Below are 23,187 nucleotides of genomic sequence, written 5' to 3' on the forward strand. Positions count from 1 at the left end.
GATTTGGAGTACTGATTTATGAGGTGATGGCTCAATCTGATCCTCATGGTGAATTCCAAGGCCAATTTTCCTTAAAATCAACTGTCTGGTGTATTAATAGGGATGATTTATCCATGATGAACTAATTGCAATTATTAACTGGCGGCGCCTCGTACAGAAGGAACAGTTGTTCTGTACTGCAGAGCGGTAAAGAAATGACATTTTCACCTTTTGTGGAGGTGAGACAAGCATGGCTCATTTCCTCCCCCTTCAGCTTTATAAAAATTCACAAAATGTCATATTTCCTACTCTTTTCAGCAGAGTTTTGATCTTCTCTGAATCAAGCTATCCATTGCATGGGCCCTAACTAAACCAGGGCTCTGTGAGAAAGCTGTCAGTCATTTCCATTAACACACAAAACTTGAAGAAGGATTTTTTTTTTCCCATCTGAAGCTCTGGGGACCTATTAGAAGAAAACCAAGTCTGATGGTTCTTCAAATCTTTGTTCCTTCTTGTTGCATTTCATATTATTTGTAGAAACTCTGAGTTACCTTTACAATCACAATAACTATACCAATGTAACATCTCTCAGGCTCCCTGAACTAGTTACCAGTTTTGTTCAGAACTAAAAGGTATCAATCCTACTGTCAAATATGAGGATACAGATATTTGCTAGGAAGCTAGAGAATAGGAGCAGCCCTTATCTGAGAAGGGCAATAACGATTTATGGCATGCTAGCATTAGGAATAAGATTTATTTTTCTTTTAAAATACTTACTTTTCCTGGATTATTGCAGAGATAATGGGATTCCTAAAAATTTCTGAAATTATTAGCACGACAAAGCAGCAGAGACAGTATTTGATCACGAGTATATTTTACGGCACATACACAACCTATCGTACGCATTCGCCTTTTCTCTCTACGGAGAAGCCAACCAGAAAGGCCAATATAAAACCTTAATAAAAGATGCACTTTTCTGTTCAGAGGCATTACCACATCATTTAGTGCCCCTGGAACAACCACTCCATTAGTTTTAAGTGCTATTACAGGATTGGTGCTTTAGCCTCCATAAAAAATAAAAAATAAAAAATAGTTAAGCTTTTAGGTTCTTCTATCTAGCAACATTTATTTCAAAGTCACTAGAGAAAAAACAAAACACCAATTTGAAGATACAAATAGGTCTAACTCAGTGACATTAAATGGCACTATTTGGCTTTCAAAACCTCAAGCTGCCATCAAGAGGAAAAATTGAATTTAAAGGCCCATTTCACAAATTAAATTCTGGCTGTATTTTACTGTCCAGATTTTTCACAGAGGCAAACTATTTATTGATGCTCATATCCTAAAATAAATGTCTCCAGTACCCAAACAATCTGTGATTCACTGGGAAAACTTCAACAGAGAAACTACAGTACATAAAACTCCTCTAGTCACACGTCTCTGAAAAGAAATATGCTTTCAACTGACTGTAAAACAAAAGAAAAAAAGGAAATTAATACTCATTAGCACATCGAGGGAATATTTAACACTTGGATAGGATACTCCATCTACAAGTGACAGAGTGCTTAACAGGGGGTATTAAGTATTAGCATCCACAATTTAGAAATAGGAAAACAAAAGCAAAAGTGGTTAAAGGTGTCACGCTCACACAGCAAGTCCACAGCTATTACTCATCCCGTGCTCTATCTCCAGGAAAGGGGAAAGCTAACCATCAAACTGACAGGAGACCCTCAGAGTTTGCCCCAGATCCAAATGCCACTGTGATACTTCAACATAGATTACAATGGAAGGAGAGAAATTGGAACAATATTGGCATGACTCACATACCATTGGAGTGAAAAGGACAGAAAATAAGGACAATGCCAGTACAACAGAGCTCAACTATATGCCTTGCCTTGGAAGAGGCGTTACGGTGCCACCCAAATAAGCACAAGTGCTCTGCTATAATAGCACTAATATGCATCACCACTTTGGATGAAACCAGGTACAAATCACACAATCCTCTTACACAATCTGTTCCTATTTACAAGGGGGAAAAACCACTTCTGCAGGAGACAGTGGAGAAACACCATGAAAGAATATTAGAATTAAATGTCATAGGGATACATGGAACTAGAGAAACAAATCAAAGAGTTCCTGCCTGTGGGGGAGCCCTGCCATGACAATGAATGGTGATGTCTGCCTTGACCACAGTGCAGATCCCTAAAAAGCAAAACCCAGGCCTGTCAAGTATGGTGCATGTAAGCACGCAGGCAAGGTCGAGGGAGAAGCTGAGAGAGGCAGGAATATTTTGAATACTAATGCAGATTAAGCATAGTATGTAAGACCATGTCAAGAACACATGACAATCAACCGTGTACTGGTACTTCTGTTTCTGATAAGCAAAAATTACAGATGCAGCCATAAAACTGTTAGCTACGCACGTAGTTTCGCAACATCCTGAGTAGCAGGTTGTACCCCAAATAAGGCATAGCGCATTTTAGGGGTCTTACATAATATGTAATGAACTATTGAATATGATTAGAATGACCAAGTCTTGTTTTGCTATAAAATGGGCTTAGTAAGAAGAATCGATGGGAGGAAATGAGCAGGATTGACCCACAGGTCCTGCTTGATGTAACTAGAAGAAAATAGGCCCTTCACACCGGCGACCCCAGTGCATGGCATTCCGACACATGAGAATCAAAAGAACCACAACCTCCTGCCTGGTACTGTAGGTAACATACCGGTGAAATGTAAGTGAACTAGGCTTTATTATTGTATTATAGTAGATCTATTAATTGCTTTTGCATTGCTTTGTGCTGTATTAATTGCTTTAAAATTTATAGTATTTAAGGTTTAAATCATGTAGTAATTGTTTTTAAGGCTTGTGAAATTTAAACAACTGTTAACTGCTTAAAGCTTGCAATAAATAAGTAAGTGGTTAAGTCTCTCTGACGTTTCCTAGTTTCCCTTGGATCTAAAATAAATTGAACACATGACACTGCCCCCAAGAGGTTCACTATCTTACTTCAGTTATAAGGTAAGTAATAACCACTGTAATGAGGCATCGTAAGGAAATAGGCAAAGATTATTTACAACAAGAAGATTATGTAGTTGGCTTTCTTGCATTAAGGTACCAGCTGATACAGGAGCATGTGTTCATGAACATGAGGGCTCCCGATCTAACTCCCATCGCGAGTTAACTCCCATCCTAACTTAACTCCCATCGTGAGTTCTCAGTGACACTTCCAACTGGCAGAATCAGGATGACCAACTCCTATCCCACGCTCTTGCTGTGGGTATTTGTTAAATGTGCTCATGAGCACTAGCCACCGTGTGTATGCAACCGAACAGGGCTGCATAACTAAACACGCCCTGGTTATTCATAGGAATTCACAGGCCTCAGCTGTAAAAAGCCCCTTTTCCCCCCCTCCCTGACTTCTCTCCCAATGTCCCATCTCATATGGAGTTTGGCTTGAAAGGGCAGCATTAAAAGAGAAAATATGTATTTATGTAAAAACACAGTTAATCACACTTCCCTGGTGTTTTTTTTTTCCCCTACTCTATTACTTGACTCCATTTGATTTTGCTACCACCATATACAGCCTTAACAACTCCTTACCCCAAATGTCTCTTTCACTCAACTCTTTTTCCAGGCAAACCAACAAACAAAAAATTTGCATAAGAGCTCCCTCTCCTCAGCAATGGATAAAAAAGGGAAACGCAGAAAATGCTATGCAACTTCCTATTCTGTGAGTGCCATTTAACTCAAAAGAATAAAAAACTAGCACAAGGTTGTCCCTTTCCCTTTCATGTCCCCACCAGGCCACCTTGCTTTAAAATTCATTTAAATCAGGCAAAGGGGTGGAAAGAAGAGGAGAGGTGCATTTAAAGACAAGAAAATTAGGTTATTTAAGCCAACCCAGCCACAGATCAAAAGATGAAGTGCAGGATAGCAACTCTGCTAGAGTTTGATCAAACAGCACTTTGGACCATATGCCCCGTTGTCATTTCAAACCATTTAGAAAATGGGGAAACAACAAAGATTGGTATAATTTTAATGTAAAATCCAGCATCTATGTGCAAGTTACGTTGGGGTTATACACCTTGTTTTATGCTATACTAAGTCATCTGCTAATAGCTTTATAAATACAGAGGAAAAAATACACCTGTCATGAAGAGTACTGTATGGACAAATGTTGTGTGTCAGACTTATATGGCCCCCATGACCATAATTTTTAAGCACCTCACAACCATTGTATTGCATCTCACCACACACCTACAAAGCAGGGAACTTCTATTATCCTGTTTATTCTTCTCAGAAAGCTGGAATGACTTCCATGAGATCACACAGGTAGCTTTGGACAGAGACTGGAACAGAACAAGGTCAACCAAGCCCTCTGGCTAGCACCCTAAACACCAAACCATCCTTCTCTCTACTGACACACACAGGGAAAAGGATGGGTCTTTTTTCAATAATCTGTTGAGAATGAAAGGCTTGATAGAGGGATTATGGGAAAAATGGGACTTAAGGAGTGTTTTGAAGGAGGGAAGAAAAACTTCATGGAGGCCATTTAAGTATATTCATTGAATTTCCAGTATACAAAAGCTCCTCTGTGCTCAATAGAAAAGTAAATGAAGCCATATTGTCCAAGAGAAAACTCTCAAAGCTGAGAGTTATTGTGGTTCACTGGATAGTGCAGGGGACTGGATTCTTACTATTTGTCTTGGAGCAAATCAATAAGTGTCCTGAAGACTAATAAACATATTACCTAAACCCAGATTGTCCAAATTAAGGTTATCTGAATTTAAAATCAATTCCAGGAATTCAAAATCCATATAGAAACAATTCTACCTCTGATTACTTGAACGTTGCAGATACCTCATCAATATAACCAATAATCAATGTTTACACACATTAATAACACTCTCACGAGGTGGCATGAGGTTTAATTAACTGATGTCTGTAAAAGGCTTAAAATATTGGATGAAAGGAATCATGGAAATACTAAGCAATAGTATGCAATCACTACTTCTATATCTGGTGTGCCATTACTTTGGGACCAAACTAATCAAACATAGGACCATTTCCTTTCTATAGAATTCAATTATAGTTTGGCTAAAATGTCATAGCAGAATTGAGACAACAGCTGGTGAGAAATTTTCCTTTCTGAAAATATTTGAGATAAAAAAGGCAATGTTGCACAAAATACAAGTGTTCTACAGGCAGACAAATCTTGGGTTTTCCAGAAAGTTTTCAGCTTTCCATCAGGAAAATCCAAATGAAATATTTTGTTTGAGGTATCATCCACTCAGACCAGATGTGTGTCTGCTATGTTGAAATGACCCAGAATCTTTCATTTCAAATCATCTTAATGAAACATTAAATAGCATTTTTCTACCAGTGCATTGCCTACTTTATTTCAGGCACCCTTTCTCTTATTGGTTGACCTTCTTGGAGGTAGTCTTAGATTTTTCTCTGAGCAAACTGTGTCAATCACATGATATCAGTATATCATGGGAAATAATCTGGCCTCAGAGTCTGGTCCATAAGAGAGTTTGGGGGCATCAGGCTTCCAAAAGACAGCTCCTGTCCAGCAATGAACCTCAGAGGGAAAACACAGTTCAACAGACTGAACAGGAAACATTTAACGTCAACTCAACAAACAAATGAAACAATGTTTCATTCTGATCATTTCAACATTTCTGAATTATTAAAAATGTTCATTCAGTGAAAAATTTCAAGATTTCACCTTTTATTGGATGTAAACAACTGCTGAAATGTCACAACTTCCCCCAGCATGGAAATTCTGAATTTTGTTCTGCTCTATTCAAGACCCTCTTATTTATGTGCAAACAATTCAGAACAATCGAGCTAAATCATGCACAAAGGTTTCAGCACCCCTGTCATAAATGGCTTGAAATTAAGAATTACCATCATTACCTAAGCTTTTCTCGAGGTCAAAAAGCCTATTTAGCTCCAAATATATGAAAAATCTGTGTTGCAGTTATTTAGATCCATGATCTCTCTCTGTTAACAGGAAGAAAGAAATGCAGGAGGTATTCCTATTCATTGTCCACCACGTGTCAAATCTGGACAAAAAAGCAGTTGTTCTGCCTTTAATTCTATTTAGAATCTGGTTGTCTCCCCTTCTGCCTCCAAGTCAACAACTGAAATATTTTTATGGAAGACACTATGTGTTCCCTAGCAAGGTTTGTCAGTATATTCCGAACACTTAATACATTTATCACACAGTAGGCTTTCTTCCTTGGATCTATTCTAATCAGGCTCTTACCACACCCTGAGCAGCTTCCAGAAGTGCATTAAAGGAACGTGGATAGAATTTGTCACATGTAGTTCTTTCTGCCTTTTCTTCCCAAGAGAAAAATTGTGTGACGTTCAATGAAGTTTTATTTTCTGCTGTGCTCTGTATTTTTATTGCTGAAGTCAAAGACAAAGAAATGGGCCCTGCACTCAGAGTGGAAGGTGGTGACGAAGATTGAGGGAGTGCCAATGGAAACTCATTTCATAGTCTTGGACTGGCTTCTGCACTGGTGAGTTTGTGGTAGACAATTTTAATATGCCTGAAGAGCACAACTGATGACTATGGTCCTCCTCCTGGAGCAGATGACCCTTTTTGAAGATATCCTGTCCTCAAATCACCGAGTGCTTTGAAGATATAGAAAGAACTCTTGAACTGGACTCAATGAGGCTCTGACTTCCCTCTGGCATTTCCCACTTTCCACCATCTTATATGATATGTCAATGAAACACAACTCACGGTCAGATCTGCACATTAATGACCATGTACATGCTTTAAGGTTAAAAATAATTATGTATGCAGAAGGCACATGGACACTCATTTCATTAGCGTTTGGACTACTAATAAGGAAAAATAGCTTAAGTTTCCTGGCTAGTAGCACACAAATTACCACAAAAAATATTCCAAATGTCATGCTTCTATGCAATGAATGAGAAAGCAAAGTACAAGTGCAATTCTGGGGGCCTATTTCCACTTTACCAACCTTCATGAATGTGTCTCAGACGTGATGTGATCCTCTGGAGATAGACGAGGGAAGCTCTGTCTTTAAATACCTCAATTAACATCTCTCACCTACCCTACTGAAACAAAAGACAGAACTATGTAGCACTTTAAAAGACTAACAAGATGGTTTATTAGGTGATGAGCTTACGTCTGTTTTGTGTGCATTGATTCTTTGGTGAAGTGTCTGAGAAGTTTGTCCAATGTACATAGTAGACAGACCCATAGTCTCCTACAGACAACCACCTAACCTTAGGAGGATTCTTACCAGCAACCACAGGACATACCAGACTAATACTAACCCTAGAACTTTCCCTTGCAACAAACCCCGGTACCAGCTTTGTCCACATATTTACTCTGCTGACACCATTATTGGACCTAATCATGCCAGTTACAAGATCAAGAACACATATTCCTGTTCATCCAGAAATATAATTTATGCCATCATGTGCCTAAAGTGTCCGTCTGCTATGTACATTGGACAAACTTCTCAGACACTTCGCCAAAGAATCAATGCACACAAAATAGACGTAAGACTCTCTCTCAGAGAGAAAGCTGTTGCTTGCCATTTTAGCCAGACTGACCATTCCCTCAATAACCTTAAAACATGCATATTGCTTCAAAGAGACTTTAACTCCAGACTTCAACGGGATGCTTCAGAATTGTCATTCATGCTTAAATTTGACACTTTATATATGGGTTTAAACAAAGACTCTAATTATCTCACCCATTACAGAGATAGCTTCCCCAATTATCACCCGTAATGTCATTACCTCACAGAAACTTCCCCTATTATCACCCCTATGTCAATACCTCACAGACACTAACCTTCCCCCCTCACCCCAACTCTGTTCTAAAATTTAATTTTTCAATTTCACATGCATTCATTTTTTTGATTGCATCACTTTGGTATATATGGTTGTGCCGATTTTCTTCCACATATTGGATCTGAGGAAGTGGGTCTGGCCCACGAAAGCTCATCACCTAATAAACCATCTTGTTAGTCTTTAAAGTGCTACATAGTTCTGTCTTTTGTTTCAGCTAGACCAGACTAACCCGGCTGCATCTCTATCACTATCCTACTGAAACTGCCAGTAGAGGTGAAAATAGGAGATTACAATTTACAGCTGATCCAAATTGGCATGAGAAGGCTCAGGCTCCTTCTGAAACCATGCCTCAATTCCGGCATCCTATTCTTTATGAAGTTTGAACTAACTCCTTTATCCATCTGGATTAGGCATTTGTAACATACCAGTTGCCACTGAAGCTGGCTCCAAGAATGGAGTAGTGTCGGTTATAGTAATGGCATTTCCTTGCCACAGATGCCCGGTTTATGTCAAGTCACATGAATCTGTTGACAATATGCTCACATTGGAAGAAGCCATTTTAGCAGGTTTGCCCTTGTGAAAAGAGGAACAAAATGTGCGAGGCTTTACACAGAAAGAATATTGTAAAACCTAAGGAGTCATAGACATGTCAAAACCTCTTTGGGAAAAACACATGCTTATATGTAGGGCATTGGGAGAACTACTTAAGGGTGGAAAGTGTGCAGTTAGTTTTCTTTCCAAGGATCTTGTTTGCTGCTGGGGGACAACATGCTCACATAACGCAAAAAAATAAGGCCCAGTGTCTGATCACAGAATTGGAAGCCAGAAACGGCAGAGTTCGAGTCATGATTTTCTCACTGGTGTCTCCTGTGGCCTTAGGCAAGTCTCCAAGACTACGCCTCAGTTTCCACATGTGCACTTCCCAGTTACCTTTGTCACAAGGCTGCTATGAGGATTTACTGGTGTCTATAGAGAGCTTTGAAGATGAAAATAACTAATCACTGTAAGTACTAATTATCGCTATTAACAAAACATTTGCAGGAGTAACATGTAAAAATGGTGTTATACACTTCTAACAGGTACTCACAATGGGCAAGTGGAAAATTAGGATCAGGTTCTCAGCCATTCTACACAAGTAACATTGTTTAGGATTCAGCTGATTGTGTTCTGGGGGTTGGAGAAGCTGGAGAGATGGGAAATTTATGACAGGCTGTCTGATTTACAGTATGGACGAAGCATGTTTGCAAACTCAAAACTTGACAGATCTGATGTAGCACCTTCTCTGACAGACAATATAAGATGAATGTATCACACATTAGGAGCTTTTTGGTGTGCGCTTGTGTTTGTGTGGGAGGTGGGGGCACTTCATTTGCTGTCAGGGGAAATGAACAGCCTTACCTTAAGGTTTTTATAAACTGTCATCTTTAATCAGACACACACAGCAAGTTGTCATCTCTTATAAAGCATTAAAAAAATGGTAAAAGAAGTTAATCTCTCCCCCTCACTCACACACCATTTTTGCAATGACCTGAATCAAAACTAACCCTCTTCTTAGTAATGTCATAACAAGTTTTTTGAAATGTGTCTTTGTAATTCAGCCACACACACTTTATGAGAGCCTGTCAAAGGAAAGAGTTAGGCTGTGCCTGCAAGAAGCATTCATTCCTGCTGTCAACAGAATAAAGAACTACATGTCAATAGCTAAGGACTCCTCAACTAAATATCTTCTAAATACTCGTTAAACCGGGAGAAAAATGCAGTAGATGGCTATCAAATAGCTCACTAAAGACTGATTTGCCAGATAGCAAGAGGTCAATTGAAGTAAACACCTAGTCTAAGAAAAGTTGCATAAAACATTCACCATATTCTAGAACACACAATGATTCCAAAATGAAGATGTGGGCATCATTGTTCTTCTTGGAATTGGAGTTCTAAATCATATCCATCACAGATTAACCATGTAGCTTGGGCAATTTCAGTGTGCCTCAGTTTCCTGACCGACAAAGTTTTAACAATATCTGCATTGTGCAGCAATGTTAAGAATAATTAGCTAAATATGTGTGAAGTGTTCTATAAGCAATATATCGTGATACAAAATTAAGAATCCTTATTAATGAAAGATAAATGGTTATATCTTTAAAAGTGTCTCATAGTTTGGTGTGGTTTGGGGGAGTACATTTTTAACAAGTCCTTATATGTGTAATTAAAATCTTGGATTATTGTTTGAGTTTTTTAAAATCTATCTTCTCTTCTCTGTGTAAACTATCTGGTTGTTTTCTGAATGTCATTCAGCTTCAACTGTGAAATAGGAATGATCAGTTTCATTCCGAGTTAGAACAAGTAGTCCCATGGCACCTTACAGACTAACAAAAATATACAGTATCATGAGCTTTCGTGGATAAAACCCACTTCATCAGATGAGCTGGAGCAGAAATAATAGAAACTGAGATATTTACAACAGCAAAAAAAAAAAAGGTACCTGTCAATTGTAAGATCGGTATTAATGAGGCTAATTAAGTGGGCTGGAAGATCCCATTTTTAGCTTTTGATGTAAAAATGTAGTTGTTGAAGGCAGGGGAGATTGGCTTTATAATACAACATCCAGTTGATGTCTTTGTTCAAGCACAGGGAAACCGTGTCAGATTTGTAGAGAATTATTAAAGCTTCAAAAATATTACTTCCATGTAAAGAGTTACCAGTTGACATTTTCAAAGCCACCTGCGGAACGTAGTGCCCAACTAGGGATGTCAGTGGTTAACTGATAAGCATCACCCATTCACTGGTTAACGGACTGCTGGGCTGGAGCAGCTCCTACCCGCGGTGAGCCCATGCAGATGGCCCCCCTGCCTGCCTATTTAAGTGCCTGCACATTTAACTAATTGAACAGAATTTTATATCCATATGCCCAATGCCCTTAGGGTGAGATTTTCAAAAACACCCTAGAGTTTAGTAATTGCTACATTTTAATGCAAATAACAATGACCTTAATTTTATAAAATACCTATCAACATTACATACACATTATGAATAGTATTTATGAATGTTACAAACTTCCTCATGCTTTGTCAGTGGGATTGAAATCCTAAACTTCAGCGCCTGAGCACAGGCTGATAACACTTGGCGGACCGAGCAACTCCAACAGGCCGCAGAGTAAACTGTCATCCCTTAGAACCATCCCCTAGAGGGGGACAAAGCACATGATGTCTGCATGTTACATACATATTTTTTTCTCTCTCTCATAGACATGCGTGTGTGCACACAGCTTTTCTCACTGTTTCCGCAATCGAAAGGATAAAAGAGACAAGAACTTTCTAAGCTGCCATAAAACAAAACACGGCTAATTTACAACTATGGGGCTGAGTTTAAATTGGTCAATTAACTTTTCCTCTCCAAATTCAGAATGCAAAAACTTACCTTCCAGCTACTCTGATAAATGCATGAATGGCAGGACACCTAAGTGCTGCGCTGTGTTTCCTGGGTCTCAAACTAGATCACCAGCTTGTCAAGATGGCAGCTTCCTGTTTGTGATTCCCTTTTCACTTTAAGGCATGAACTCTCTGACTACTCACTCTCTGCAGTGATTAGAATATACATGATCCTATACAGCAAGTTTTCCTATCAAGCAGCTGCCTAGTTATCTGACAAACTTCCCATCAGAGAGACAGGTAAACAGGGGTGCCAAGACAGTTTAGTTTTTCCATTCCATTTCCTGACATGCACACAAACTTGCTTAGAAGCAACTGCTTCTTCAAGGCTGTTGAGCAGCATTTTGCTCTCTATGCCATCCTGCAATCCTTTTAATTGCTGTCTGATCCTAATGAAGTGTGGCTGATATTAATAAAGAGATCTCCCCTTGAGGCCCTGATACCTAATATCCAAACAGTGTTCAATTGCATTAGGATCAACAGGGTTTTCACAAACTGAAATGTTATCTCCTGTGTCTCCTGCTCCTTCTGGTCCATCTCCCCCCTCCACACAAACAGCCTCAAGACTGCAGACATCTGTTCTTCAATTGTCTGGTAATAAACATACTCCATAAAGCATATGTACAATTATTATTACCCTGAAGAGCCAAGTGCTTTTCAAATGCCAGCTGAAACAAATGTTAGAACAGACTTGTCACTCTGGCTGTTAAGATCCCACAGTGCCCAGGACTTCGGATTTGGTCCACCACATGGTCTTCTGCCAATGGGAGATGTTAGACCACACACCAATAACACCTTCTGCCCATCTCATTAACTGCAAGCAGATGCTGGTTATCAGCGGAGAATGAAGAAGTAAACTGGACTCTCATTGTGTTCACTTTTCTACTTCAACACCTCCCACAATATGTAATTAAGGAAAATCAGATGTGCATTCCTCTTCAATTTGTAAGTGCAATTAGTTTTCATATGTTCAAAGCCTGCTAGTAAAAAAACTATTCCCAGGAATCATCTCCTCCTGAATACCCACTTGCCTTCTGAAAATTCACTGTTCATTTATTACGTGTGGGGCGGTATATCATTAAGGGCTGGTAATTAATCTGGGGTTTGGCGCATCTCACTTGTCCTAGTGGAAATTAGGACCCATATCCCTGAGCAAGACAGCATTTCTCTTCTCAATTCTGGCTTGTGAATTCTAAGACAAGCATGCTTTGAAAACAGTTCACATATTTGTCCTCTGACATTTTGAAATCATAAGTGTTGTGTCTGGAGTAACAATGGATGAGAGTTCAGAAACAAAATAAAAAATAACAAGTGCATTTTTTAAAGGGTGGCTTTATTCTGACAAATGGCTACATAAAAATAGCACCTCACGCCACAGATTTCCTCTCTGTGCACATTCACTCTCGTTTTTGCTGACTTCACTGAGTAAAGCAAGTGTTTAGTACTTGTAACTCTTTGTAGGTTCTGTAGCACCGGTACAGTTATAGAAAAGCCAACTTCGTTTTACTGTCTCTTGTGAATCAACAGAATTGATTATTAAATCCCAATGTTATTGTGGCAATGTTCCAGGAAATAACACACACAAGGTGGATGAGGCAATGTCTTTTAATGATATTTTAGGTATGATCTTTTATTGGACCAGCTTGTGCCGGTGAAAGCAACAGCCCAGACGTGAAAACAAGGTCTGTATAGCTCAAATGCTCAACATCTGAAGCTATTTAATTGGGAAATCACAGAGGCTCAGAAAACATGGAGTCCCGTGCAATCACTTAACAGAGCTGCTTTTCAGAGTAGAAAGACAAAATGAGAGATTAATTCAGACGCAGGACTAGGACCAGCTGGAGGGTTCTGGTTTAGACCCCTCCATTCATGACTCAATGCAGCACTGAGGACATTTAGTGACAGCACTTTCAGACAGGAAAATGTAGCAGGAGTGTGATAATAGGGTGTGATAATAATTCACTGGTACTTCAATGACCCTGAATCAGCTCAGTGATTCTAGTCATTCAGTTTCTGAACAAACAACAGTTAGCATCAGAGTTAAAAATAAAATCCCTGTTAATGCAAAAATTTAACTAAATAAAAAAATAGAAAATATTAGTTTGCAGCAAGCTAAGGTGGGAATCCACCCTAAATTACCCTGCTGCGTAACTGTCTATGTGGACCCTGCTGGTGCACATTAACAAGTTCATTAACGTATTTTTATCTAGTCTTTTTGAAATCCAGCTAGACTAAAGAGTTGTAATGAACTGTTAATATGTGTCAGAAAAACCCATGCTGACGGGCAACCTATGGCAAGCTAGTTATGGGGATAGATTTACATCTTCGCTTTCCACAAACTAAATGTTCATGTAGATAAGCCCAAACTAATAAAAATAAATAAATAAAATAAGCAAGTCTAAAGGAATTCTCTCCAGAATAGCTAGGCCCTTGATACGAGAATGTACATGATACAGCATCGTCAAGGGTCTGAAACACACACTAATTGCAAAATCGTGTACTTTGCGTTCTCCCAAATGTCAGCATTTTTAACAGAAGTCCATTAAATTCTGCTCTCTATGCCAACATACGGATGCCAGTTGGTTCTAAGGTCAGCAGCCAAATTACAGCCTAGGCTATCTGGCAAATCACTACATTGCCAGGAATGTGATTGGCTTCTCTCATTTTTCCAAATGCCTCATTTCTAGTGGGTTTTCTTATTTATTTTAAAAAATTAGTGGCCCCTTTAACCCACAAACTGCTGTTGGGAGCCAGCTCTCTCCACATCACGGCAGTTCTAAGTTCTAATTTGTAGTTCTCCCCTTCCTACGCTCACCTACGTGTGGAGTGTGGTAAGTTAAAATGATAATTTCTGCCACAAAGCCATTTTTTCCTCTTCATAAAGTTATTGATGTGCTGCTCCACAAAAGTAAGTTATGATGTTGCAAATGCTATCTCTCTCACCGTGTGACAAGCACATTGTACTCAGAGATCTTTCAATCATAAATCTTGTTGTAAGGGCTTTTGTGACAAATTATTTCCACTGCCTACCCGTCAAGCTGGTAATGAAACCAGAGTGTGTCATGAAAATTGCTATTCAAAATGCATCACCTGTGTTGACTGGAGTAGGGGAGGGATAGGATGGGATGGGGTGGAAGTAAGAAGAGAAAAAGGGGAAAGAAGTTTTCATTATGCCTCACACTCGTAAAGTGCATCAGCAATAAAGGAATCTTTGATTGTCCATGACAAGCCAACAGTGTCACTGAAGAACAGCCAGAACGACATGCCATAGTAAAAGTGGCGCCACGGTTTAAAACATGACAATAACGGCTAGCTGTCTTTCTCGGTCATAATAAAACGGTTGATGACTTTATGCAACATACTTCCTGAAGCTATTTACATGGTAGTTATTAATAACCAGTAAATTCATTAAAGATTTTAAATGCAGATCAAAAGCTCCTTGTCAAATGAAGGGGAGAGGGGAAGTATAGCAAACAAGTTACTTATCACTGTTTCTTGTGACAAAGAAGCCAGGGAGAAATAAAATTAATAAAAATCATCTAATTCATGTACTGCTATTGGTTTATACAATATCATACAGTAGTAATTTGAATATATGTAGCTCCTTTCATCCAGTGATTTCAAAGCACACAACAAATCTTCATTAAAAGATCCTTGCTATATACAGGGATTTATTTTTTAAGATTTATAATGCTAGGCTATTTCAGAATCATAGAAACATAGGGCTGGAAGGGACCATGAGAAGTTATCAAATCTAGCCCCCTACACTGAGGAGAACCAAATATACTGAGACCTGATTTTAAAAACATCCAATAATGGGAGATTCCACAACATCACTTGGAAGCCTATTCCAGAGTTTAATTATCCTTATGGCTAAAAAGTTTTCCCCAATATTTAATTTAAGTCGCCCTTGCTGTAAATAAAGCCCATTACTTCTTGTCTAGCTTCAATGGACAGGGAAAATATTTCATGACCAAACTTTGTGTAACAGCTCTTAACATTTCTGCAGACTTATCAGGTCTCATCTCACTCTTTTCTCAAGACTAAACATGCCCATGTATTTTTACATCTTTGATCATTGGTGAGGTCTTTTATCATCTTCATAGCTCTCTTCTGGACTCTCTCCAACACGTCCAGGTTTTCCTAAGGTGGTCCACCCAGAACTGGATGTAGTACTCTAGCCTAGACCTCACCAGTGCTGAATAAAACAGGAGAGTTCCTTTGTCTTACAGACAACATTCCTGTTAATACAGGCCAGAATGGTATCGGGCATTTTTGCAACTATATTACACTGTTGACCCATTTTCAAAATAGGATCCACTACAACCCTCTCTGATCCTTTTCAGCGGTACTACTACCTAGCCAGTTAGTCCCTTTGATTTTTCCTTCCTAAGTGCTGCACTTTTCACTTGTCTTTATTGAATTTCATCTTGTCGGTATCAGAAGAATTCTCCAATTTGTCAAGGTCATTTTCAATTCTAATACTGTCCTCCAAAGAGCCTGCAAATCCTCCCAGCTTGCTGTCACCCATTAATTTTATAGGCACACTCTCCACTCCATTATCCAAGTCATTAATGCAAATACTGATTAGTACCAGACCCAGGACTGACGCCTGAAGAAATGTCATCTCAGTTTCATAGCAAACCATTGGTAACTATCATTTCTACCAGAGGCACACCCCCTTATCGTAACTTCATTGAGACGGTGATGCCCAGTTTGCTGATGAGATTGTCATGTAGGATTGTATCAAATTCCTTACTAAAAATCAAGATATATCACATCTACAGCTTCTTTAGTTATTCACGAAGCCAGTAAGCCTATCAAAGATCTATAGTATATTTCTCTCTCTCTCTCTCTCTCTCCCCCCTCCTCCCCTTTATGGCTGAAGAAATCAAGGCAAAGAAAAATCATGTGATTTGCCTAAGAGCAGTTAGCAAGTCATCTGCAGAGAGTGTAACAGAAATCTGGAGTTGACTTCCAGCTCCATTCTCTGATCACTAAACATTGCCACTTTTCTAGTGGGATAAACACAAACTGAAAACAGGTATCAGAGTGGTCCTCCAGGGCTAGGAACATGCTTTACTTCATAACTCTGATCTGAGAAATAATACATGCCCACGGGACTCAGATTCCAATAGCAATCGGAGAGGGCAGTTCTTCTCACGATAAGACCCAATGTTTGTCAAGTGCTACAAAAGTTCACACTAACCTAATAGATTTTTAGTAGTAATATAATAATGTTAGAAGATGGTGCTATTTGGGGGTCTGTTCTGGTATTGACTAGGGGGAAATCAGCACAACAGAGAAGAAAGAAATCCACACGAGTAACAAGTTTGTAGGCTATCATACAGGAAAACAAACCTCGTATTATTTTGCACTGATGGCAAAAAGAAAATTCATCACTAAATCACAAGGTGGAAAAGGTGAGATTAAAATTTAACAGCACTGTAATAAGCCTTCTATTTCTAACTAACTCATCTTAGACATTTTAAACTTCCAACAGCTCTTGATGAGCTTTCAGCTGAGAATTTCTAATGTATTTTAATAATTGATGCTGTACCCTAGACCAGGCACTTAATTTGCAGGCCATGAGTTGTACCTGTTTATCGAGAAATTATCTTACCTTGCAGCGCAGAAAATATTTCTCTGACTTTTATTCAACATAACGGACAATGAACGATAAAACATTTGCCACAAGCTGTGATTAAACTTTCCCCAGCTCTGATCAATAAATAAATTACATTGTTTGATGCAAAAGAGGTAAAAAACTGAGCTTTAAGAGTTGAAGTGAGCATCTGGTGTAAAGCTACCTGGATATAATTTATTTTTTACACAAAAACAGCCATGCTGGGTCAGACCAAAGGCTCACCTAGCCCAGTATCCTGTCTTCCATAAGTGGCCAATGCCAGTGCCAGAAATAGGAGGCTTATTACAGTGCTGTTAAATTTTAATCTCACACTTTCCACCTTGTGATTTAGTGATGAATTTTCTTTTTGCCATCAGTGCAGAGTAATACGAGGCTTATTTTCCTGTATGACAGCCTACAAACTTGTTTCTCGTGTGGATTTCTTTCTTCTCTGTTGTGCTGATTTCCCCCTAGTCAATAAACAGAACACGTAATCATCAAGTGATCCATCCCCTGTTGTCCACTCCCAACTTCTAGCAAAGAGAGGCTAGAGTCATCATCCCTGTCCATTCTGGCTAACAGTCATTAATGGACCAATCCTCCATGGATTTATCTAGATGAATAACTTTACAGCAAGTGCATCATCACTGTTGTGGTATTTCATTTCAGAGACAGCACCATTCCCCTCTACTAAAAAAATACCGAAACCAAACCAAAACAACCCTCTCCAAGACAATCACGATTCAGAAAAGCATATTATTTCCACGTGCTCCAATTACGTATTTGTAGACACACATATGAAACCTTACCTGAGTAATGGATGGAAGATGACAGTGATATTTCTTGCGCTTGGTTTGCAGACAAACTTTGATCCACCGCCTTCGATTAAGCTATCATCAGGACCTCCTTGAAAACAAAAACATACCAGAAGAATTTTAATACCCAAGCACACCCTTTCTAAACTTCATTAGCAAATGGCAATCATGTCATCCTCCCCTCTCTCAACGGGCATCAATAATTAAATGAACCTATTTCAATTCTTCTGTTCTACTAAGATAAACTGGGCTCCTAAGGTGTAAAATCTAAACGAAGGATAAGATAAAGACAAGAATCACATCACTAAAAATCACATCACTAAAAGTAAATGTAAGACTGTATTTCTGCCCGGCTGTTAGCAATGGTGCGGACCTAGCACAGAATTCAGCATCAGTCAGACCCGGTTTCTATTCCCAAGGTTGCATCTGAATTATTGTGTGACCTTGACCAAGCCATCGACTGCCTCAATTTACTCACTTATCTTTCTCAGAAAGTATATGGTCCCCATTATCGTAGTTACGAAATGCTCAGATATTAATAGATTCTATCTTCACAAGCAGTGTTCCCTGTAAGCTGTGCACTTGGATGGCTGGCTCAGGAGAGACTCAAATGCTGGCTGATTAGCAGAGCGTCCACAGCTAAGTTTTTAGTGTTTACTGGTGGTGCACATTCACACGTGCATTGGTGCACATCCTTTTTTTTGCACATAGATGGGAAAAATCCACATATGGATGGCAAAGATTAGAGGGAACAAGGCTCGCAAGACTCCTAGAAGGATTACTCCCATTTACTGATGAGGAACTGAGTTAAAGTCATTGTCCAAGGTGTCCCAGGAAGTCCAGCAAATAGAGCCTCGGCCTCCTATATCCCAAGTTAGTGTCCGAATCACTGAACCATCCTCTTTCCAAAGAATGAGAGTCTCTATTGCTTGAGCTAAGAGCCAGGCTTTGGTCAAGAGCGTTACCACCACCTACCTTTAAGAGCTGTTTGGAAACTTAACTGTAAAGTCTGGAAAATGCTTTTGATCGTAGTATAAAAGGCTCTATTGAAGTGCAAGAGACTATTGCAGGTGAATATCTTCCATCCTGCTGTTTCCTTTCTTGGGAGCTAGCTTGGTTTTTATATTGTGTAACATATGATATCATATTATTTTGTTTGTATAGCAACTTGGATTTATTTTAGCTATCTTAGGGAAAGTCTTTTAAGAATCAAACCATTTCCCACATTGTTTGACTCCTGTGACTTCACTGCCAAGAGCCAAGATACAAGCAAAAACTGTTTTGTAGGAATAAACGGGTCTGATTTGGCACATTCACTTGCATCAGCTAATCCAAGGGCCATCACTAGTAAAAGTATGAAAGTACCCTATACACATGCTTAGTGTGATTTACAGGCTAAAATCTGGACTAAAGGTCTTAAAATCAGAAATGAAATGCTGGTCTTGTGTCATTACATCTATACCAAAGTTACCGCCACAGATAAATCCTACCAACAATTGGCTTTAACACCGATACAAAGAGAAATAACTGTAAAAATGGCATTTTCTTACTCAGAGTCACTCATTCGGTGCATCGTATTTCTTGGTAGTAACAAGTCTGTACTTCTACTAACCCTAAGCAGAACTAGAAAGCTTGATGGAGTCTATTCTACCTGAGATATGAATGACGAAAAATTTCAAACTATGGAGCCTAGGTCATTCATAATATTAAACTACTCTAGCATTTTGGCTATTTTTCCTTGTCACTGAGGGTACATCTAGACTACAGGCTTTTGTAGGCAGACGTTTTGTCGACAGATACTGTCGACAAAGCTTCTGTCGACAAAGAGCATCTAGACTACATTCAGTTCTGCCTACAAAGCAAGCTGCTTTGTCGACATAACAGTGTAGATGCAAAGGACAGTGTAGATGCAATAACACCTTCTGTCGACAGAACTCTGTCGACAAAAGGTATTATTCCTCGTAAAATGAGGTTTACAGCCATCGACAAAACTACTGAGTTCTGTCGACGTTATGTCGACAGAACTCAGCGGTAGTGTAGACACAGGTATAGTTTTGTCGACAAAAGTCCACTTTTGTCGACAAAACCCTGTAGTCTAGACACACCCTGAGTGCTGCTCACTTTGTAGTTGGCAATGAAGTCTTCAACACAACTTCCTCTCCTCATGGCTTTTTATTGCCAAGCGTTAGGCCACTCAGTAGCTGGGCTGCATCTAGCTCTAATGCTTGTAAGGACATTTTGGTGGCCTTCTGGTAACGGCACATGAATCATCCACTAATTATTAAACAAATAATTGATAGAGCCTAGTCCCGTTATTTTGATCGCCTCTTTCCCATCTGCAATACTTCCAAAATCAAACCAGGGCCACTAAAATCCTATGTCATTTGACTGTCTTGTCTGTCTCTCACAAGACAGGAAGAAGACCGAATCTTTGAGTGAGGAGGGAAAAGCTGAGAACTAATGAATGAACACCACCCAGCTTCTTTTCAGAGTCAAGCTTACATGCCTTGGTCCTTCGCCTCGTATTCAAGGTGCACAAAAGCTCCACCAGAGCTAAATCTATTTTGTCATTCTGTTAATGATCTTAATGCAGAGCCCAGGGACCAATTGGGTGACAGATGCCAACTGCCTTTGCACCCTAGAAGTGGGCCTTCCAGTTGAGTATTGTTACACAAAACAGTGTTTTTCCATCTTCTTATTCCAGGACTAGTTCGCTGCCTTCCTAAACTATGTCAGGAAAATTTCAAGGACCAGCGCTAGTCCCCAGACCAGCTATCAAAAGACACTAATACAGAACAAGTCTCAGTGCTGATATTGATTCTACAAGATTCTCACAATGTCCCCATTAGGTAAGTCAATGTTAAAAATACAATTCAATACACAGGGAATCAGAGGCTTGTGTAGACTTACGGCACTGCAGTAGCTCTGACACACTACCTGTGCAGACGGGAGAACTTCTCTGGTTGGCACTGGAACTTCACGCCCCTGAAGAGGCAGGAGCTATGCCGACAGGAGATGCTCTCCCATCGACATACTACACCGGGAGCTAGGGTGGTATAACTGCGTCGTTCAGGGGTGTTGATTCTCTAGCATAGCCATACTGACTAAAAGTCCGTAGTGTAGACCAGGCTGACACACACCAAGGCTAAGTGACACTGAGTCACGGACAGAGCCCGGAGCAGACTTGAGGATTCCCAAGCATGGGCTGTGCTATATTTCTACGTGGAAAAATTGTGTCCAAGATACTTGTGCAAGCAGCATAGTATATCTGTTAGGAGATTGTTAAAATGGGTGCAGGGGGGAGTGAATTAACCACATACACCATGGGTATTTCACTTAAGAGTGCTTTCCCAGTTCAACTCAATTCCCCAGGTGTGTACATAAATGTGTATGTAAATGTCAACAGGAGAATTAGGGTGTATTAAAGACATATGAAAATCTTTGTGCTAACGAGGATTCCGTGAACATACAGCACTAGAAACTTAAGGATACACAGTTCATAAATATTTTCTGGGTCCAATTAAAAAAAGGATGGTTCTCAAAGAAATGAAATTGAAATGTTTATGCTATAGCTAACTTTTAAAACCCCTTCACAAATATGACAGAATTTAAATGCGGAAAGGAGAAAAAAAATGTACCGCTTATACAGAAAATTATTCATTTCTCCCATTAACGTCTGACGCTGCATTTTCCAGTAGGGTCTGTCATTAACTGACTTACTGAAGGACTCATCCAACCATGAACTACTGAGGCATGAATTAGGAAATACAGACTTAAATTAAGGAAAGGGTGTTATTCTTGTTACGTCAAGTCACCCTGCACTAATCAATATTATTGACTGGGATGAACTTCATAACAAGGAATAAAACAATCAGTCTTATCTGTTTGAGCACATTATGCAAGAGTTACAAAGAGCGCTGCTGGGAACACCAGAATGCAGGAAGGAGGATACGCTTTTTAATTTTCTCTGCTCCTGAACTTTCAATTAATAATAATAGATGTTCTGTGCGTAGGTGGGAGCTACAAAGGAAAGTAATTTTATTTATATTAAAATATTTTTTACCGGAAAGATACATTGATTCAGAGAGCTCAATTCCCATGATGTCCTGAATACACAAACAAAGCCACGCTGCTGGAGTAAACCTTTCTATTGCAAGATAGCCTATAGCTGTTGGCTTTGCCTTGGTCTCTCCTTGTGCTGTCAGCTCCCACCTCCGCTCTTTGTCTGAATTTAGCTAGAGGCTGGCTATCAGCATAGACACATGGATGCAGCAACACTGTGTACTGCTGTCACGAGGGCCCTATCAAATTCATGGTCCATATGGGTCAGTTTCATGGTCATATGATTTTGCAAAGCAGAAATGTCATGATTTCAGACATTTAAATCTGAAACGTCGCAGAGTTATAACTGCGGGATCCTAACTCAACTCTGAAGGCAGCAATGCAGTAGGAAGGATGCTGCCGCGCTACGTCTGCACTGCTGCTGAGGAGGGGGCTGCCTTCAGACCTGAGCACACCGGCCAACAGCCGCCACTCTCCAGCGGGCCAGCTCTGAGAGCAGCACAGAAGCAACGGTAGCACCCTCACGACACCCTCTCCTGCTCCCTGCCATAAGCTTTTTTGGGGTCAAGACTCCTAATTTGAGCAATACTGGTCTCCCCCATTAAATCTGCATGCTAGAGTAAAAGCACACAAAAGACCAGAGATTTCCTGGTCCGTGATGTGTTTTTTCATGGCTGTAACTAGGGAAGGGTCCTAGCGATCAGTATAGACACATCCATGTAAACACCCGGCGCTGATAAGCAGAACTAGTTAAAAACATACTTTGCACAGAAGATCTTATTCCTGAGTGCAAGCCGTAATGAAGTGGTCTGGTGCAAATTGTGGCTTACGGCCTATTGCCTGCATACAAAGGGTACTCTTAATGCAGACTTCGTCCGCCTATACACATTGTTGCAAATTCTGCAGATGTTCAGTGGCTGGAAAACGATGGTTGAACTCTTCCTTTAGCCAAGGCCTTAGACCAAGGGTGGGCAATAATTTTAAATGAAGGGCCACTTCAGAAATTTTGGAAGGGATCCCGGGCTGCCCCCAAAGAGGCGGGGCCTCAGGGCAGAAGGGGCAGGGCCAGGACACTTCCCTACCCACAGACTCTAATTGGCCTAAGAGTGGAGGGAGGATGTGAAGTCTTTGCTCCCTACACCTCCCTCTAGGCACCTACATCCCTGGCGACAAGAGGAAACTTCACACGCTCCCCTAACCCCCAGGTCAATCTGGGCCTGGAGACAGGTGAGTCAGCCAAGTCTCTTGCTTCCTGCCCCCACCCTGTAAGGGGCACATGGTGCTTAGAGTCAACCCTGGCAGCTGGCTAAGCATTACGCGCCCCTAGCAGGAGAGGAGACTTCGCTTGCTCCCCCCACCTCATCCATGGGCCAGAGCAACATGCTTGGGGGGCCAGATCTGCCCTGAGGAGGTCCTTTTGCCCACCCC

General features: G+C 40.1%; 1 protein-coding gene across 1 annotated transcript in view; it reads right to left on the reverse strand.

The window, feature by feature from the left end:
• EXOC4 (exocyst complex component 4) overlaps positions 1 to 23,187 on the reverse strand; it is a 626,684-nt gene that overhangs the window by 342,587 nt on the left and 260,910 nt on the right. Inside the window, exon 10 of the mRNA XM_075925646.1 lies at positions 17,692 to 17,788. Coding sequence (XP_075781761.1) covers positions 17,692 to 17,788 — 97 coding nt within the window. The remainder of the gene's footprint in view (positions 1 to 17,691; positions 17,789 to 23,187) is intronic.

Source organism: Pelodiscus sinensis, chromosome 1 (genome assembly GCF_049634645.1).
Source record: "Pelodiscus sinensis isolate JC-2024 chromosome 1, ASM4963464v1, whole genome shotgun sequence".
In the NCBI taxonomy this organism is placed as follows: Eukaryota; Metazoa; Chordata; order Testudines; family Trionychidae; genus Pelodiscus; species Pelodiscus sinensis.